Genomic DNA, 18,112 nt, shown 5'->3' with positions numbered 1-18,112 from the left:
CAAAAGTGTTCATGTAGTTATCCACTTGGTGTTTGTTGCTGCAAATCTTGTACCAGCCTGCGCCTGAGCATGGTAAAGCCTGCTTGACCACCGCGGCGTGTTTCGATACTGGACAGGTCTCAGCCTGCTTTGCACACACTTCACCCCCTGCAGGCTGCTTGCTAGATCTCCCTCGGCCACGGTGGTGGGCTTTTCCTCTGCCTCCTCCTAATGCCGAGTCCCCGGTGCAGACTCGCCTCCGTTATGTCATCTAGGAGTCTACTCCGTGTCGCCAGCCATGCCCTCTCTTAGGCCCGAAACCTGCAGCCTACACCTTCTGCCTGTTAACAAAGGAAGGAAAAAGGAGAAAACTTTATTTTCCAGGTAACAATATGTAGACTGAGGACACGTAGCTTCCAGGAAAATGAAAGCACGGAAGCCTGGGGTCCCCACCGCGCGTTCATCAGGTTCGGGGTGCTGGGAATGCCCGGCGCATGCGCAGAGGTAACACGTCACATCGCATGTTCATTTTGGCGCCAGGTTTTAACACTGAAAAGACGGGTTGCGGCTGTGTCGAAAGGTGAATGGCAGGGCACGGAGACGCTTTGTGTGCGCAGTCTCTGTGAAACGGCTGCAACCGGCCTGGGAACTGCAGCGCGGATCAGGAAAGGATGTTTGCAAGGTGCCTCCTGCGCAATCGGTGCTGCTGCCGGACGCCGGGGCGGAGGCGCCCGGGTCAGTGGCACTCACTGAAGTCACTGGGCAACATTTTCCTAGAACGGGTTTCTGCTGGCTGCAGGCAGATCTCACGGCAGTTAACCTCGTAGTGTGAACAGTATGGGGTTATGTGAGCAACCCTTCCCCCTGCTGTGGCCGCTTGGTCTCTTCACGAGGGTCTCATCTCCGCCACACTGGCCAGCTGGGGCCGCGGGTACCATGTGCAGCGCAGCGCAGGCTGGTGGGCGCTGCATGGTGCTTCACTGTCCCCTGCCTCGTGGTCCCGCTCCCCGCTTGGTGCCCCACCCGGAGGCAGCAGAGCCCATCGTTCTGTCTGGACTCAGTTTCCAATCCAGCTAACGCCGACTTTCCTTTCCGCCGGTCCCTTGCTGCCCCTTTGTCACTGTCCTCCCACGCCTCTGGTACCCTCGCTCCCCACCCCTTTCCCTCCCCTCCAGTCCTTTCTTCCGCCCTTGCTTGGGGCTGACCATGAGCAAGGCAGGGTTGTGAAAAGCTGGAAGGGGAAGCCAGTTTGCCATTTGCTTTCCGCTTTCATTTCAACCACACTGGAGTTTGTGACGCCCTAACGCTCCCCATTTCACGCGTTCCTTTTTTCATCAGGTCGTTGTTATACAGACAGGCAGTGCTTTTACTGCATGTGGCTACACCCCCACCCCAACCCAGTTACTTTTGTAGGTTTAAGCTTCCGTTCAGAAAACAGACTGACTTGTTAGCCATCGGCTAGGTGGGCTGACCTGCGTCCCCTCCCCGAGAGCACACAGGCCAGACGCTTCGGAAGAGCGTGGTCCACACGTCACCTGCGAACAGGGACTCGCCCACGAGAAGCCGCTACGGCCTCGGAGGGAACCTTGCCTGTTTGCTTGTCCAGAGCTCAGGGACCTGTTTGCCTGTCCAGAGCTCAGGGAGAGGTCAGTTGACCTCAGATCCTGATCCTTTTTTACTTTTTCCAGAACATTTTCTAGATCAGTTGTTTACAGACCTCATTTTGGGAAACCGCACTTCCTATTTTTACATATATTTGCTTTTTTTTGTTTGTTTGGTTTTTTTGAGACAGAGCCTCACTCTGTCACCCAGGCTGGAGTGCAGTGGTACAGTCTCAGCTCACTGCAGCCTCCACCTCCCAGGCTCAAGCGATTCTCCTGCCTCAGCCTCCCGAGTAGCTGGGATTACAGATGCGTGCTACCACGCTTGGCTAATTTTTTATTTGTAGAGACAAGGTTTCTGCATGTTGCCCAGGCTGGTCTCAAACCCCTGGGCTCAAGCGATCTTCTGGTCTCAGCCTCCCAACTACCATGCCCAACTCCATATTTACATTTTTAAATTATAAAATGGTAAAACTTTATTATCAGGAATAAAAGAAAAAAGTATGTCATACAAACGCAAATATGTAAAGATGTAATTTTTGTAAAGTACTTCTTATTGTCCTCTAACTTAGCTACACAGAACACTTTATGGACATGTTTACATGGTGAGCAGCCATGAAAAAGACTGCCTGGGCTTTTTACTCTCTGTAATAGAGAGCTTGTGCCGTCACTTGTTGGCAGAAAACAAATCCAGGCTCAGAGAAATAGTGCCTTTCCAAGGTGATAGAAAATAGATTTTACCTTTCATCTGGTAAGTTACAAATGGTTGTTTCCTTATAAATAAGTCAATAAAATGAACATCGTTTAGCATAAAGATTTTCCAAAAAAGCAATGAAACCCTTTCATTAAATGAAGTCTTATATAAAATTCTAATGTCAATTTTAATAATACATATTAAAATACTTTATTTTATAAACAGACAAAAGCAGAGCTGTTCTACTTTAAGTGAGAATATCTATTTCCTCCCTCCCTTCCCTGACTCTTCCTCACATCCCAAAGTGGCTGCTGAGGTGTCTTCACAGGCCTACGGCCAGTGGTTCACTTGTAAAGTATTAGTTATAGGATGTTGTGACCAGCGAGAGGCAACAAAGTTGAAGTTTTTTCATGCCAACCCATTTAATTTGGTCCTGTGTCAAAACTTACAAGTTCTGTTAGCTTTCAGATATAATACAGTGCCTAGGGCCGGGCACGGTGGCTCATGCCTGTAATCCCAGCACTTTGGGAGGCCGAGGCAGGCAGATCACCTGAGGTCAGGAGTTCAAGACCATCCTGAACAACATGAAGAAACCCTGTCTCTACTAAAAATACAAAAATTAGCCTAGTGTGGTGGCGGGCACCTGTAATCCCAGCTACTCAGGAGGCTGAGGCAGGAGAATCACTTGAACCTGGGAGGCGGAGGTTATAGTGAGCTGAGATTGCACCACTGCACTCCAGCCTCTATCTTAAAAAAAAAAAAAAAATGCAGTGCATAGAATGAGGCTTTAAATATTTTGCCTTTATTTACTGGAGCATTTAAGCCAAAAAGGTACAGACCCACCAGTTTACTGACTATCCTTGGATAGTTTCTGCCATTTTCCTCCTTGAGAATTTACTCAGCTGGGGCTCTTGGACTAGCAGTCTCAGCAAAAGCTGGTGGGCTCTGGAGACCTTCACTGTTGTCCTACTTACTTGTCCTGGAAACTTGAGCTGGGAAGGACAACATGAGATTGTGGCCCTTTTGCTTCTGATAGGAGCAAGCTGTCCTGACCCTGGATTACTGATGCTCAGACAGAATTGACTTCTGGGTAGCTGTGAGGGTTACACCTGCTGTGTGTGCTCTGATCCGTTGGGCAGGTCTCTGGTGGCCAGTAGCATTGGCTCACATGCTTTCCAGTGATGGCCGAGGTCCCTTCATCCTCACTACCGTTCCCCCATGACAGTGTCTTATTTACGTTTATGGTTTTACTGTCACATGCCAGGCATGATTTCAGCCCAAAATTAGCTCTTCCTTTGTTTTATCAGAAAGAATTATTTAAGACAATTTCTCTAAAACCCAAATCTTCACCTTTGGGAAAGGAGCAGCAAGCAGTCCTGTCAATGGAAAATTAGGAGCCGATGGGCAGAAATCCCATTCTTCAGTAATCATCAGGAAAAAAACTAAGCTTTTTCTAATCTAAAAAAAATACAGTCATGATAGTTTGACCGTGTGTTTCAGATTTTAAAAAACCATTTTGTAAATTGAAAATATATATTTTTACTTGCTAAGAAAATGCAACTAATACAAAAGAATGTCTTCTGCCCCTTCTCCTCTACTGCCCCATGAACAATGCCCAGAATTAACCACATGACATTCTCCGCATCTCACAGTAGTTTCATAGAGCAGCCTTAGGTGATCTGTCCCCAGAGCCTACCCTGGATTAACCTGAAGCAGAGACCCTGTTCCATACTGCTTAATTAACACGTGATCTACCCTACAGTGCTCTTTTTGCTGAGCTCTTTTTTTCTTTTCTTTTATTTATTTTTTTTTCTAGACAGAGTTTTGCTCTTGTCACCCAGGCAGAATGCAATGTCTCAGCTCACTGCAGCCTCCGCCTCCTGGTTCAAGCAATTCTCCTGCCTCAGCCTCCCAAGTAGCTGGGATTACAGGTGCCCGCCACCATGCCTGGCTATTTTTTGTATTTTTAGTAGAGATGGGGTTTCATCATGCTGGCCAGGCTGGTCTTGAACTTGTGACCTCAGGTGATTCCCCTGCCCCAGCCTCCCAAAGTGCTGGGATTACAGGCGTGAGCCACCGCACCCAGCCTGAGCTCTTTCTTTCTTTACTTACTTATTTTAGAGATGGGGTCTTGCACTGTTAAGCAGGCTGGAGCACAGTGGCACAATCATAGCTCACTGCAGCCTTAAACTCCTGGTTTCAGGTGATCCTCCCATCCTAGCCTCCCAAAGTGGGTTGGGATTACAGTGCGAGCCACCCCACCTAGCCGTGCTCTTGCTTTCTAACAAGGGCCCTTTAGGCTGTTAGCCTCATTTGCTGCTAGACTCATCTCTTGTCCTCTACTCTGAAGTTTGCCTGCATCCTGGCTTGGATTTGAATGCTGCACTATCGTGATTCATACATGATTTCACTCTGACTGGGATTTCAATCTGCTGGCTCTTTGGTTGTTCATATATAAGTGTGGGCTGGCTCTACAGAGCATTTTCTTTGGCGGACTCCCTGTGTTCCACGGTCATTACTTTGGCCTGTAATTATGCCAATTCCAGGCTCCTTTGTAATTGGAGCCCTCCTAAATGTTTGGTTTATAGTCTGGAGTCTTTACATGCACTTATGCCAGTAGTTCCAAACGAATGTCAACTTTGTAAACCTACAAGTTGGAATGTTATTTCTTGAATAGTCCTTATCCGAAATGCTTGGGACTAGAGGTGTTTTGGATTTTGGAATTTTTTCAGATTTGGAGTATTTGTAGATACTTAATGGTTGAGCATCCCTAATCCAAAAATCCAGAATCCAAAATGCTCCAGTGAGGGTCTTCTTTGAATGTCATGTCAGTGCCCAGAAAGCTTTGGACTTTGGAACGTTTCAGATTTCAGATTTTCAGACTAGGGATGCTCCATCCTATTGAAATCTGAAATCAGGTAGTCTCTATTAACATAATTTTGTTAATATGTGCTATCTAACTCCTGAAGCCACGCAACACACCATGATTAGAATTTAATACTCTGCTGCTAAAGACCCTGCATATACTTACTTTTATTAATGTTTACTTTTTATGAATAGTATTTTTCCCTTTCTTCTAAACTTTTATTCAGTGGCTTCAGTTTCTTTTCCAGGCTCTCAAGAAAGTTTCAGATTTTGAAGTTTCACATCACACTATTGGACAGTATGCTTTTTGTCAGCCCATTTTACTTAGTATTGACGCCTGTGTGCATACTATACCATATGTAGACGGAACCAGCTATGTTTTACCATGTTGGTTCTGCCCCAGAATGTGATACTAAAACATAAGCCCCCAGAGCATGGGCTTCACCTGTTGTGTTCCCTGCCATGTCCAAGTGCCTAAAACAGTGTCTGACATAGCAAGCATGCCAAAAAAGTTGTCAAATGATGGTATTATTTCTCTATATTGGCAGCACATGTATGTAAGCCATGTAAATTGATATCTTGTTATTTTGTTACAGTTTCATTGCTAGTGAACTAACTTTTGTAGATTTTACTTAAACATTAATCAATTTTAGAATATGACTCAATTGTCCAGAAAGTAATGTAACTATTTCCTCCTATACATGATAATTTCTGTGTTTTTTAAAAACAGGTATAATTACAAACAGTAGATGACTCTTTTCAGTATAAAGTTCCTTGAGACTGTAGCCACCCACAATTCAAGATATGGAACAGATCTGACACCCCCCAAATTCCCTTGTGCTCCTTTGTAGCCTCTGTTTTCAGTCCCTATAGTTTGCTTTTTCCAGAATGTCACGTAACTGGCATAAATATGATTATGTGCTTTGGAGCCTTTGAATCTGGCTTTATCATTAGCGTAATGCATTTCGTTCGGATTCATCCAGGTTGTGTGTTAATAGTTCATTCGTTTTGATGGCCGAGTTGTCCACCCTTGCATAGATGTATCACAGTTCGTTCATCTATTCACCTGTAGAAGACGTTTGGGTGATTATGAATAAAGCTCCCAGAAGCACTTGGGCATGATTTTTGTGTGAACATAGCTTTCATTTCACTTGGGTTTTAAAATCTAGGAATGGGGTTGCTGAGTGGCATTGTCTTAGTTTGTTTGTTTGTTTGTTTGTTTCTGTACCAGGAAATGAACTGCATTGGAGTATCTCAGTTTAAATAATAGTTTGGAGATAGTGTATTCCATGCAAAATTCTCTTTCCTGGAACTTCAGTAAATTTCACATAATACTGGCCATTACTTACCATGTGGAGAACTATCTGAGGATTGTTTATCCTGTTTTTTCAGACAAGATGGAAACAGTTATATAAAATAGTGGAGATGGGGATACCTAACACATTGAAATCTCTTTAATGTTTCTGATTTCCGCTTTCTAATCCAAATGGGTCTCTCAGTGCCACTAAGAAAGGATAGAGTGTTTCAACAGGCAATTAATTGTCTCACTCATGTTTTCCCACCCAGCTCAGTAACTTACCTTGGTGTTTTGTTTTCATGTTAGTTCACTACTTAGTGCATTTGGTCCTCATTGGTAAATAAAAAGGCATCTCCACTATAGGTGTACCGGATCTTTAGACCAAATGGGATGGCAGAATCTCAGGTGGTTTAGGAGGGAAGGCCTTGTTCAGATATATGCACACGACTGTGGGGAACGAAGATGGGCTGTCATGGTGCATCCCACTGCCAGGACCGTTGGAAAGGAAAAGCATTGCAGAGAGAATGGCTGAGGCATTGAGAGGCTTTTACTTTTCTAGCAGTTGTGTTCAAGTCCAAAATAAGAACTAATCCAAAAGAAATGTGACTTTTTAACACACAATCTTCAGATCTTTTCCTGAGGAGAGACTATTAGGCCTATAGGTTATCAAAATTTAAGAGGCTTAGAACTTTGTACATTGAGGTCTAAAGGCTACCCACTCTGGGATTTTGTTTTATTTAAAAATGGATTCATTATAATAGGTAATCAATTCACAGGGTTCAACATTCATGAATTTCAAGATCGATACCCCCTGCCTCACCCACCCTACTCATCAAGGGCTTCTCCTGTGGGGCAACCACAGTTATCAATTTCTTGTGATTCCTTCCAAAGATACTGTATGCATCTACAAGTAAATATGTACAAATGTGCTTTTTCTTCCCCTTTTTCACAAATGGTGCAATATACAGCTTAAATTTTAAAAAAAAGTAGAATGTATGGGAGTGAGGGGGCGTAGACTGGACATGCTGATTCATATGCAATAAGGAGTCAATTCTTAAGATAAATGAAGGAAACTAGCCCTGCATCCCCATATGTACTAGTGTAAATGATCTCCACATTGTTGAAAGAAAACTCACAATTTTCCTATTGTTTGAATTTAGTTTGTCAACCATCTTTTGTTATTTACAAACAGTGTTGCAGTGAATAACTATGTTCATAAGTCATCTCACATCTGCAAATGTATCTGCTGGGCCCATGTGTTTGTAAAATGTTTTTGGTCTTGCCAAATAGCCGGCACAAGGTTGCAACATTTTAGGTTATCCCCAGCAATGCAGAGAAGGCTTATTGCCTCCCCTCTGGCAACACAATGTAATGACATTTTTTAATCTTTGTTTTAATTGCTATTTATCATATTTTTGTTGAAACTGAGCATATTTTTCTGTGTTTAGGAACAATCTGCATTCCCTTTTCTGTGAGCTCTTTGTTCAGATCATTTGCCCTTTTTTTTTTTTTCATTTTTCTTCTGAGTTATTTATCTTTTTCATCGATGTCTTTTTTTTTTTTTTTTTGAAACGGAGTCTCACTCTGTTGCCCAGGCTGGAGTGCAGTGGTGTGATCTCGGCTCACTGCAGTCTCCGCCTCCCGGGTTCAAGTGATTCTTCTGCCTCAGCCTCCCGAGTAGCTGGGATTACAGGCGTGCACCACCACACCCGACTAATTTTTATATTTTTGGTAGAGATGGGGTTTCACCATCTTGGCCAGGCTGGTCTTGAACTCCTTACCTCCTGATCCACCCACCTCGGCCTCCCAAAGTGCTGGGATTACAGGCATGAGCCACCCTGCCCAGCCCAACTTAATTTTTTTTGGTTGAGTTCTCTGGCCAGTTTCCCAGTATCACTTATTGAATATTCCCTCTCTTCCCTAAGGATTTTAAATGCTACCTTTATCAAACATTAGCTTCCCATACTATCTGGGTCTATTTCTAGACTTTTGTTCTATTGATCTTTCAGCCTGAACATGTGTCCTGTATGACACTTTGTAAATTATAGTAGTGTTGTAATATCTCACAGGGCTAGTTTCTCCAATTTTCTTCTTTTCAGATTTATCATTGCATATAAACTTCAGAATCAGCTTGTCTAGCGTATCCCTCCCACTCCCGCCATCTCCCCCTCAAAAAGAAAAACAATTGTGGTGTTATTTTCTTTTAAGATTAGGTTGCCTTTATAAACCAACTTCTGGGAAAGTAGACTTGTTAAGGGCATTAAATCTTTCCCATTCAAAATCCGGCATGGTTGGCCATTTCTTCAAATTTTCTTTTGTGGCTTTCAGGCATGTTTTAAGTTTTGTCATCTGGGAGTTTTAGACATTTCCTGTGAAATTGACTTATAATATTTTAACTTTTTGTTCCTTTTGAAAATAAGGCCATTTCTTCCATTGTATCTTCTCACTAGTTGTTGGTTTATATGTGATACCTATTGGTTTCTCTGTGTTAATTTTGTACCCAGCTGTCATCTTTTCTGAAACTCTCTTCATGTTGATAGTAGTTTTTCAGTGGATTCCCTTGGGTTTCTTCAGGTATACACTCATATCATGTGCAAGTAGTGATCATTTTACCTCCTGCCTTTGAATTACCTCTTTCTCTCTCTAGTTTTATTGTATTAACTAGTACTTGCAGAACGTTAATTGTGGTGATAGTGGACATCCTTCTTTTATTCCTGACTTAAATGGATGATATCTTGTTTTCTCATTAAGTTTGATGCTGGCTTTGGGGTAAGGTAGATATATTTGGTCATCCTTCTATTATTTTACTAAGAATTTTATCAATAATGCATAAATTTTATCAAATGCCTTTTCAGCATCTATGGAGATGACTATATATAATTTTTCTCTTAATAGCTATTAATATGAGTTGTATTACCAGTTTTCTCATTATTAAACTATGCTTATCTTCCTTGACTGAATTCTACTTGGTTATGTATAGTGTTGTTTTAAGTTGCTACTGGATTGCATTTGCTAATATTTTATTTAGGACCTTTGCACTGGTATTTACAAATGAGAATAATCTAGTTTTCTCTCTTCTCTCTCCTGTCTCTCTCTCTGAGTGTGTAGACTTTTGTCTTATTTTGCTGTCATTGTTATGTTGGCTTTATTTTTTTTTTAAGTTTGTTGCTTTCTAATAGTTTTATAGTGGAATTTTCTGTTCTTTACACAGAAAAATTCAGGGAATGATCTCCTGTGAAGCTGTTGGGTTTGGGGGCCTTATTTAGAACTTTATTTTTTCTATGATGATTGATTTGCTTGGATTTCATGTCTCCCTTGGAGTGATTCTGGATAAATTATATTTTCCCAGAAAAATAATTCACTTAGCTTTTCAAATTTACTTTCATACAGTTGAATAGTGTTGAATATTATCTTTTAATTACCTCCATTTTTCTAGTATTTCCACTCTTATTTCTTATTTTGGATATTTGTGTTTTTCTTTTTTGATTAGATTATTTAATAATTTGCTTTGTTCGCCCCCCGCCGCCCCAAGAAGAAAGACCTATTGGACTTATTAAGGGATCAGTTTGGCCAATTTTTAAAAGTATATCATGACACTGAAAAGAGCATATTCTCTGTTTTCAGGGTACAGAGATCTATCTATGCCAGTCCATTATACCCTGTTGATATGTAACGTAGGTCTTCTGTATCCTTGTTTCTTTCTCTCTACTCTATTGGTCATGATCTGTAAATTAATGTCTCCCACAACGAATTTGTTTTACTCAGTTTCTCCTTAAATCTATTCCCTGTAGTTTTTGCTTTACACGTCTTTACCACGTCTTTTTCTTTTTTTAGAGACAGGGTCTCACTATGCTGCCCAGGCTGATCTTAAACTCCTGGGCTCAAACAATCCTCCTGCCTCGGCCTCCCAAAGTGCTAGAATTGCAAGCATGAGCCACCACACCTGGCCTCACAAGTCTTTATTGTGAGTTGCTCCTTTAGAATTGTAAAGTACCCTTTGTCTTGTTTAATCCTTCATTCTCTGAATTCAGCATTGTCTGATATTAAGATGACAATCCATGCCTTCTTTCTTTGCCTTTGTTTATCCTTTCTTTTTTATCCTTTCCAAATCCACCCCTGCCATTTTAGGTGCTTCTCTGTCATACAACATAAAATTGGGTTTTGCCTTGTAATGTAATATTAATGTCTGTTTTTGAATAGGCATTAATTTGGCTCATTTGTTAATATGACATATGTTTGGCATTAATTCTGTCATTCCTGCTTGGTTGGGGGGAATGTGTTTTTAAGTAGCTTTTGAAACATCTTTTTACAGTCTGTCTTGTTTGCTTTAGTTGTTTGTATGATTTTCTAGTCATCTGGAGTTTTATTTTTGTTTTAACTGTTACCCTTGCAACTTTTTATTGTACCTGAATCTTCACATTTTAGACATTATTTATTAATTTCCTACTGTGAACAATGGTAAATTAGCATATTTCCTCTTTCCTTTTCCCTTTCTTCCTGCTACTACCTGATCTTAGTTACTTATAGTATTCGTCGTTGTTTACTTCTGTTGTTTATTTGTACGATATTATTTATTAATTTTAAATCAGCACTGTCCAGTAGAGCTCTCTGTGATGATGTGAATGTACTTCTTATCTGCTCTGTCTCTTATGATAGCCACTGGCCATAGTGTGGCTATTAAACACTTGAAATGGAAGGACCTGAATTTTAACTATTAATATAAGTTTCAATAGTCACATATGGCTTACAGCTGCTATACTGAAAAGTGTAGATCAGGTGTGGTGGCTCACACCTGTAATCCCAGCACTTTGGGAGGCCAAGGCAGGATTGCTTGAGCCCAGGAGTTCAAGACTAGCCTGGGCAACATAGCAAAACCCCATCTCTACAAAAAATACAAAAATTAGCTGGGTGTGGTGGTGTGTGCCTGTAGTCCCAGCCACTCAGGAGGCTGAGGCAGGAGGATCACTGGAACCTGGGAGGTGGAGGTTGCAGTGAGCTATGATCACACTACTGTACTCCAGCCTGGGTGACAATAAGACCCTGTCTTAAAAGTATGGAAGTATGGTTTGAATAATACATTTTTAAATCCCAGCCGTCAAAGATGGGAAAGCCATGTACATTATACTACTTCCTAGATTCTAGTTCTCTTAGTCTCCCAGCTAGTGTCAATTACATTCTACATTGTCAGGACTTATATTTTGCATTCTCTTCTTTCATTATAATCATCACTTATCTCAGTCTTCTTCTTACAATTAAATGGAGTTAATCCTCAGTTGGTTCTTTTGACATAGTTTTTCTAGCCATCTCTTGGATAGCTATAGTTTACTATTTAGTACATTCCTCAAGAAGGACTTTTATATAGTATTGCTTGGGATATGTTTTTTTTTTTTTTTTAGTTTGGTTGGGTTTTTTTATTTTTGCACATTTAAAACTTTCAGTTACACTGGAATGACAGATTAGGTGAGTATAAATTCTAGGGTCACACTTTGCTGCCTTGAGCATTGTTGTATCATTCTGCTTGCATTTTGAATTCCATTTTGCTATGGAGAAATATGGTTTCTTTTCCTCTTATGAGTGACTCGATCTTTTTTCCTGACTCCAAAAGGATATTTTCTTTTTTTGAGTAAGAACACTTTTGCTACAGAGTATTTTCATTGAGTGCTCCTAATTCCTTTGCCCTTGAGTGTTTTTGAATTATCACAGTAAATATTTGTTCTGCTTCATTATTTCGGTTTTCTTATTTGGAACTTAATTAGCCATAGCTATGTGTTTGTTACCTGTCTCCAATTTTATCTCTGTCTTTGTGGTTCTTTTTGAATTCTTTCTTAAATTTTCATTTAATTTATTTGGATTTTGTCATTTCTGCCCTGCATATATCCTTAGACCCTTTTAAATTTATTTTCTGTGGTGGTCTGATTTTTTCCTCTTACTTCTTTTCTGAGCTTTCCTATATTTTTATCTCTTCCTTTTGCCTCACCATTTCCTCTCTGAGCTCTTGTAGCTCTGTTTTGTGTTCATCCTTTATAGAAGCAATCGTCTCATCGGACTTTACAAATTCATGGTGAAATGCACATTCACCGTTTTCATCTGCTTGATGGTATGGATTTTTCTTCTGGTGAATGATCGTTTATTCATTTAGTAAATGTTCATTGAATGCCTACTGTTGCCAGTCACTCTGCCCTGGCGGAGTTTATGTTCAGGGGCAGGAGACAGACAATAGGGAGGCACTTTTGTCTTATTTTGGAAGGTGTAAGTGTCACAGAGCGCAGCCAGTCAGGAAGGGGGGATAATGAGTGCTAGGGAGGGAGTAGTACAGTTTCAAATGTGGGCTCACGGAACCGAGTCCTGCAGGTATCTGAGAAGAACAAGCAGGTGGAGCAAGGAACACGGGCAGTTGCCTAAGGCTGGAATGTGCAGGCCTCTGAAAGGAATGGCAAGGGGGCCAGGGCAGGAGCGAGGGAGCAGAGGGCCCCATATGAGGGCCGTCAGGTAAGGAGAGGGCGGGTCCCCCTTTGTAGGCCGCTGTGGCTCTTACTGTGTGCGTGAGATGGCGAGCTGCTGAAAAATCTAAGTAGAATAGTGACCTGATCTGGCTTTCGCATTCATCTGCCACTCGTATTTCTCTCCTTCCTCACTTCCCCTCCTTCCTTTCCCTTCCCACTCTCATTTTTTAATCCATTAGATGTCATGTGCTCCTCTGCTGGTTCTTTTAACCTCTCCTTGCAGGAGATGAATTTATTCCTAGACCAGGCTGGCTGGAGTGTTCTAATAGCCGGAGGATTTACGTGAGAGTTTCTTTCATCTTGACTTTGCATGAGCCCATGCAGTAACCAGCTGCGGGGCATCTGCACCTTGCAGAGGGGCTCATTGTCTCCACCACTGCAGAGACCGACTGCTTCCAGCATGGGGCGGGTTGACAGGATGCCTCTCTGGGTGTGGCCTCAGCTGTTCCCAGGTGTACCCTCACTTTCCAGAAGAAGCACGTTTGCAGAGCTGGGGGCCTTCTTTCCGTTTTGCATCACGTCCCCCTGCTCAGTCTTCACTTCTTTTAACAGCTCTTCCACCTATTTCATGGTATTTAGCTATCTCCTTGCTTCGCCGAAAATGCAGTTTGTGGTTTTGGTTCTCATTCTTTGGGTGATTTCCAGGAAGCCAAGGGGGGTCACTGACTTGATGCCACCATTTTCAAATCCAGAGTTCCAATTATGGTTTTGGCATTTTATTCCAGAGAACAAATAAGAAAAAGAGTTGTATAGCTTGGTAGTGGCCTTTTACATTTAGAGAATACAAAGTTAGGCTGGGTGCTCACACCTGTAATCCCAGCACTTTGGGAGGCTGAGACGGGTGGATCACTTGAGGTCAGGAGTTCAAGACCAGCCTGACCAACACTGGTGAAACCCTACTAACAATACAAAAAATTAGCTGGGTGTGGTGGTGCGTGCCTGTAGTTCCAGCTACTTGGGAGGCTGAGGCAGGAGAATTGCTCGAACCCAGGAGGCGGAGGTTGCAGTGAGCCCAGATCGTGCCACTGCACTCCAGCCTGGGTGACAGAGTGAATGAGGAAAAAAAAGAGAATACAAAGTTAGAAAATGTGGTTGCTTTTGCCCCCCTTTGAACAAACTTGCCAGTGGTTTCCGCTGTGAGAGCCAGCAAAGCTGAGAAGAGCAAGGGTGCCCAGTAGCCTTTGGAATGCTTGTTTCCAGGCGGCTCTTTGGGCTGAGGTTGAAGATGGGCAGCTTCAGGCCTCTCTCCAGACTTAGCTCCTCCAGGGCAGGGACTTGGAGGAGCCCCTCGAAGCAGGCTCTGAGTGGTGTGGTTCTTGGGTGCATGGCCTCTGTCCATCTAAAGCAAAGCAGCTGAGGCACAAAGTATAATAAAGAGCTGACTCGAGCCAAAGAGAGGACAGCTGCCCAGAAGATACAGACCCAGTGACCCTGGATATGAACTCCGTTCACCTGTGTTACAAGTAGGTTGTTAAGGCAAAGAAAGGGGGACAGGGAGTGGGGTGATACAAAGTTATTTGCCAGGAATTCTCATTGGCTTACAGAAATGGCATTGATGGGCGATTGGCTCTCCATTGTTAGGCTCTATGCGGGCTGTAGTCTCGGATGTGGTGTGATTGAGGGAATTTATAGCTTAGCTGCTGGTGGCAAAAGCAGGTAGTTTCGAGAGATGAGCACAACCCAGAGAAGGGGAGGACGGGACTGCCGTCTCATTTCAGTGTCTCTGGGCTGGATAACTTAAAAGTATTCACATTCCTCCAATGAAAGTTCTTTCCTTTACTCACCCTGAAGAGGGGTTGGCTCTTGGTGACGCGAGTGGGTCCCAGCATCTGTGCTGGCTTCTGTGATGAGCACGCACACCACACGGGGCTGCGCCTCTTCCTCCTCCCACTTGACAATATGGCCTTTCCCAGGCCAGGCACCTCCTCCATGATGAGACAGAAGCTATGGCCCTTCTCCCAAAACAGTAGCACCCTGCACACGATTTCAGTGTATACGTTCTGGGTTCGTTGCCAGTCTGTGAACGGTCCCTGTTTGTAGTCATGGCCCCCAGTTGAAGGCCTCTGCTTGTGATGTTGGACGAGGTATTAGTACTATCTGGAGCCATAAATCTTATGTCTTCCTGATGAAAGTCTAGACGAAAATCTGAGGGAGAAGTTCTTGGTGAGATCTTGGGTTTTCCTTAATGTCTGTTCTTCCAGTGTATCCTATCTTCCTCTGCCAGGATCAATCAAGCATTGTGTAGACAGACCTTGCCTCTCTGTTAAACCGTCTCCTGTTTCTAAATCCCTTGGCCCCTCGGCCTCAGGTGGGCTAATTCCCTATCCTTCTCTCATTGGTAGGAGTTGAATAAACCTGTATATTATAAGAATATCTAATTTATCCACAAATGTTAATTTTGTATTTTCTGTACTATATTGTGCCTCACTGAGTCATAAAATATTTACTCTGCTTACTTCCGAGGTATGTCACTACTTTTTTCCTCCTACGCTGCAGGGATTAAGGAAGGAAAAGGCTTTACTGATGTCATAGTTAGAATATGCCCATCAGCGAGACGCAGAGACCTGTTCCCGTGAGACTGACGGAAAGGGTTATGACTGCATAGGAACGGGACCATCCTCAGGCGCTACTGTATGGTTCAATTGATAAAGCTCACAAATTATTTTGTCTCATTTATTTGTGGGACATATTCGTCAAGTAAACTTTAAAAAACATACTAGTGGATTTAAATTTTTTTTTCTTTTTTTGAGACAGGGTCTCACTCTATTACTCAGGCTGGAGTGCAGTGGCTCATTCATGGCTCACTGTAGCCTTCACCTCCCAGGCTCAAGTGATCCTCCTGCCCTCAGCTTCCTGAGCACACCACCACACCTGGCTAATTTTTAAAATTTTTTTATTTGTAGAGAAGGAGTCCCACTATGCAGCACAGGCTGGTCTCAAACTCCTGGGCTCAAGTGATCCTCCTGCCTTAGCCTCCCAAAGTGCTGGATTACAGGCATGAGCCACCTTACCTGGCCTAAATTTTTAATATTAAATTGCCATTTGAATTTGGGCTATACAAAAAATTAATAGAATTAATGTTAATTAAACTTAGAATTTAAGTTACTTCACAGGAATTTTTATTTAAGTCTGCTTAGGAATTTTTTAGGAACATTAAATTAAACATTAAACATTAACATTGAAACAAACACAGTCATCTCCATTTTAAGCAGAATTCAAGGAGAACTCATTTTATTCTTAAGATTGCTTAAAATGGAGATGATCGTGTTTGTTTTAATTAGACTTCAAGGCTTTGGGATGGGGAGTGGAAACAAAAACAAAATACTTAGCACATTTAAGGGACATAGAATATTTCTTGCTTCCAAAATTCAAGTTAAAGTAAGAACCTGGTAAAAATTTTTCACTGGATAACTAGAAGAAATAAAAGATAAGCAGATTTAAACACCAGTAGGACAGATGTTTTTTAATGGTTTGATCTGCAGGCCAATTTTTATTTTTACTGTTTACTTTTGAGATAGGGTCGTGCTCTGTCACCCAGGCTGGAATGCAGTAGCGTAGTCACAGCTCACTGCAGCCTCAACCACCCAGGCTCAAGCAATTCTCCCACCTCAGCCTCCCCAGTAGCTGGGACCACAGGCGGGTGCCACCACACTCAGCTAATTTTTTTTCTTATTATTTGTAGAGATGGAGTCTCGCTATGTTACCCAGGCTGGTCTCAAACTCCTAGGCTCAAGCAACCTGTCCACCTTGGCCTCTGAAAGTGCTGGGACTGCAGGCATGAGCCACCACGCCCAGCCTGAGACGTGTTGTTCTGTGTGGATTGTGGATTCAGTCTTTCTGTTCTGCTTGATGCTATTTCATCCCCTCAATTTCCTCTTCCACTCGAGCCCCTGTAACAGACTGAGACTGAGACTATCCAGTTCTATGGTGACAGGAAGAAACTGCTCTCCAATAGCGAATGTAGTTACTATCCGTAATCTATTACTCAGTAATTATCTTCAGATAAATGCACAGATGATCTGTTGTGAAGTCTCTCAATGATGTGTGAACCAAGGGAATGGAGGCGCCGATGCCTCCTGGTGTGAGCAGGAACCACAGGGACAGGGCAGTCCTTCTGGAAAGTGGCATGCTGCTGCCTCGTGGGTGGCACCGATAACCTCCAATCTTGCTCACAGTAGGCATTTCTGGGCAGAAGGGACACCAGGCTAACCATTGTGTTAAATTACTCATGCATTTGCAGTTGTGCTGTGATTTTAGTCAGCGCTATTGAGAAAGAGCCTAACGAACAGAGTTTTATTTTCTTCTGTTCCTTTTGAAGGGACCTCATCCATGCCCATGTGTGATATCACTGGGAACTTACATTTGCCCTGGCCCTTCTCTTTGCACTCTTGAATTCAGACATCTGTTGAGATTCCCCAACCAGGAATGAAGACATGTCTGAGAGGCAGTGATGGGACGAGGTTTCTCATCCCCACACCCTGGTGCTCCCCGTCAGGTGTGTCCAGGCTGCCACGTCATTATCAGTGGGCATCTGTCCCCTACCAGGACCTGGGCCTTCTCCACCCTGGTATCCAGGTGTCTCAGTGAATGTCTGGATCTTTAAACAAATTGATGATGAAGGAGACCTACTTTTGCTAATAAACAAGGTAGAATGGAGGAAGCATGCTAATTTGATTGGTGGCTGTCTTTTCTCTCCCAGGAAGTGCTCTCTGGCGTGGTGGTCATATCGAGTAAGGATTCAGTCCAACACCAGGGAGTGTCTTTGACCATGGAAGGAACTGTAAACCTCCAGCTCAGTGCCAAAAGTGTGGGTGTGTTTGAAGCTTTTTATAATTCTGTTAAGGTAAGAAAGAATGCTTAGATTGCAAGTTTTTAGTTCAATATTGAAATGTTGGGCTGGGCGCAGTGGCTCAGGGCCGGGCGCAGTGGCTCAGGCCTGTAATCTCAGTAATTTGGGAGGCCAAGGCGGGAGGATCGCTTGAGCCCAGGAGTTTGAGAGTAGCCTGGGCAACATAGCAAGACCCCATCTCTATAAATAAACTTTAAAAATTAGCCGGGTGTGGTGGTGCGTGCCTGTAGTCCCAGGTACTCAGGAGGCTGAGGCAGGAGGATCCCTTGAGCCCAGGAATTCAAGGCTGCAGTGAGCTATGATCACAGCACTCTACTCCAGCCT

General features: G+C 42.9%; 1 protein-coding gene across 2 annotated transcripts in view; it reads left to right on the top strand.

Annotated features, from left to right (window-relative positions):
- The window catches only part of VPS26C (VPS26 endosomal protein sorting factor C), a 45,383-nt gene that overhangs the window by 10,339 nt on the left and 16,932 nt on the right, over positions 1-18,112 (top strand). For both annotated transcript variants that reach the window (XM_004062776.4, XM_055374014.2), the window contains exon 2: positions 17,639-17,782. In XM_004062776.4, the coding sequence (XP_004062824.1) occupies positions 17,639-17,782 (144 nt within the window). The remainder of the gene's footprint in view (positions 1-17,638; positions 17,783-18,112) is intronic.

This window comes from Gorilla gorilla, chromosome 22, assembly GCF_029281585.2.
Source record: "Gorilla gorilla gorilla isolate KB3781 chromosome 22, NHGRI_mGorGor1-v2.1_pri, whole genome shotgun sequence".
Classification (NCBI taxonomy): Eukaryota; Metazoa; Chordata; class Mammalia; order Primates; family Hominidae; genus Gorilla; species Gorilla gorilla.
Note: the sequence above shows the minus strand (reverse complement) of the source record. Positions and strands in the feature narration are given on the sequence as shown.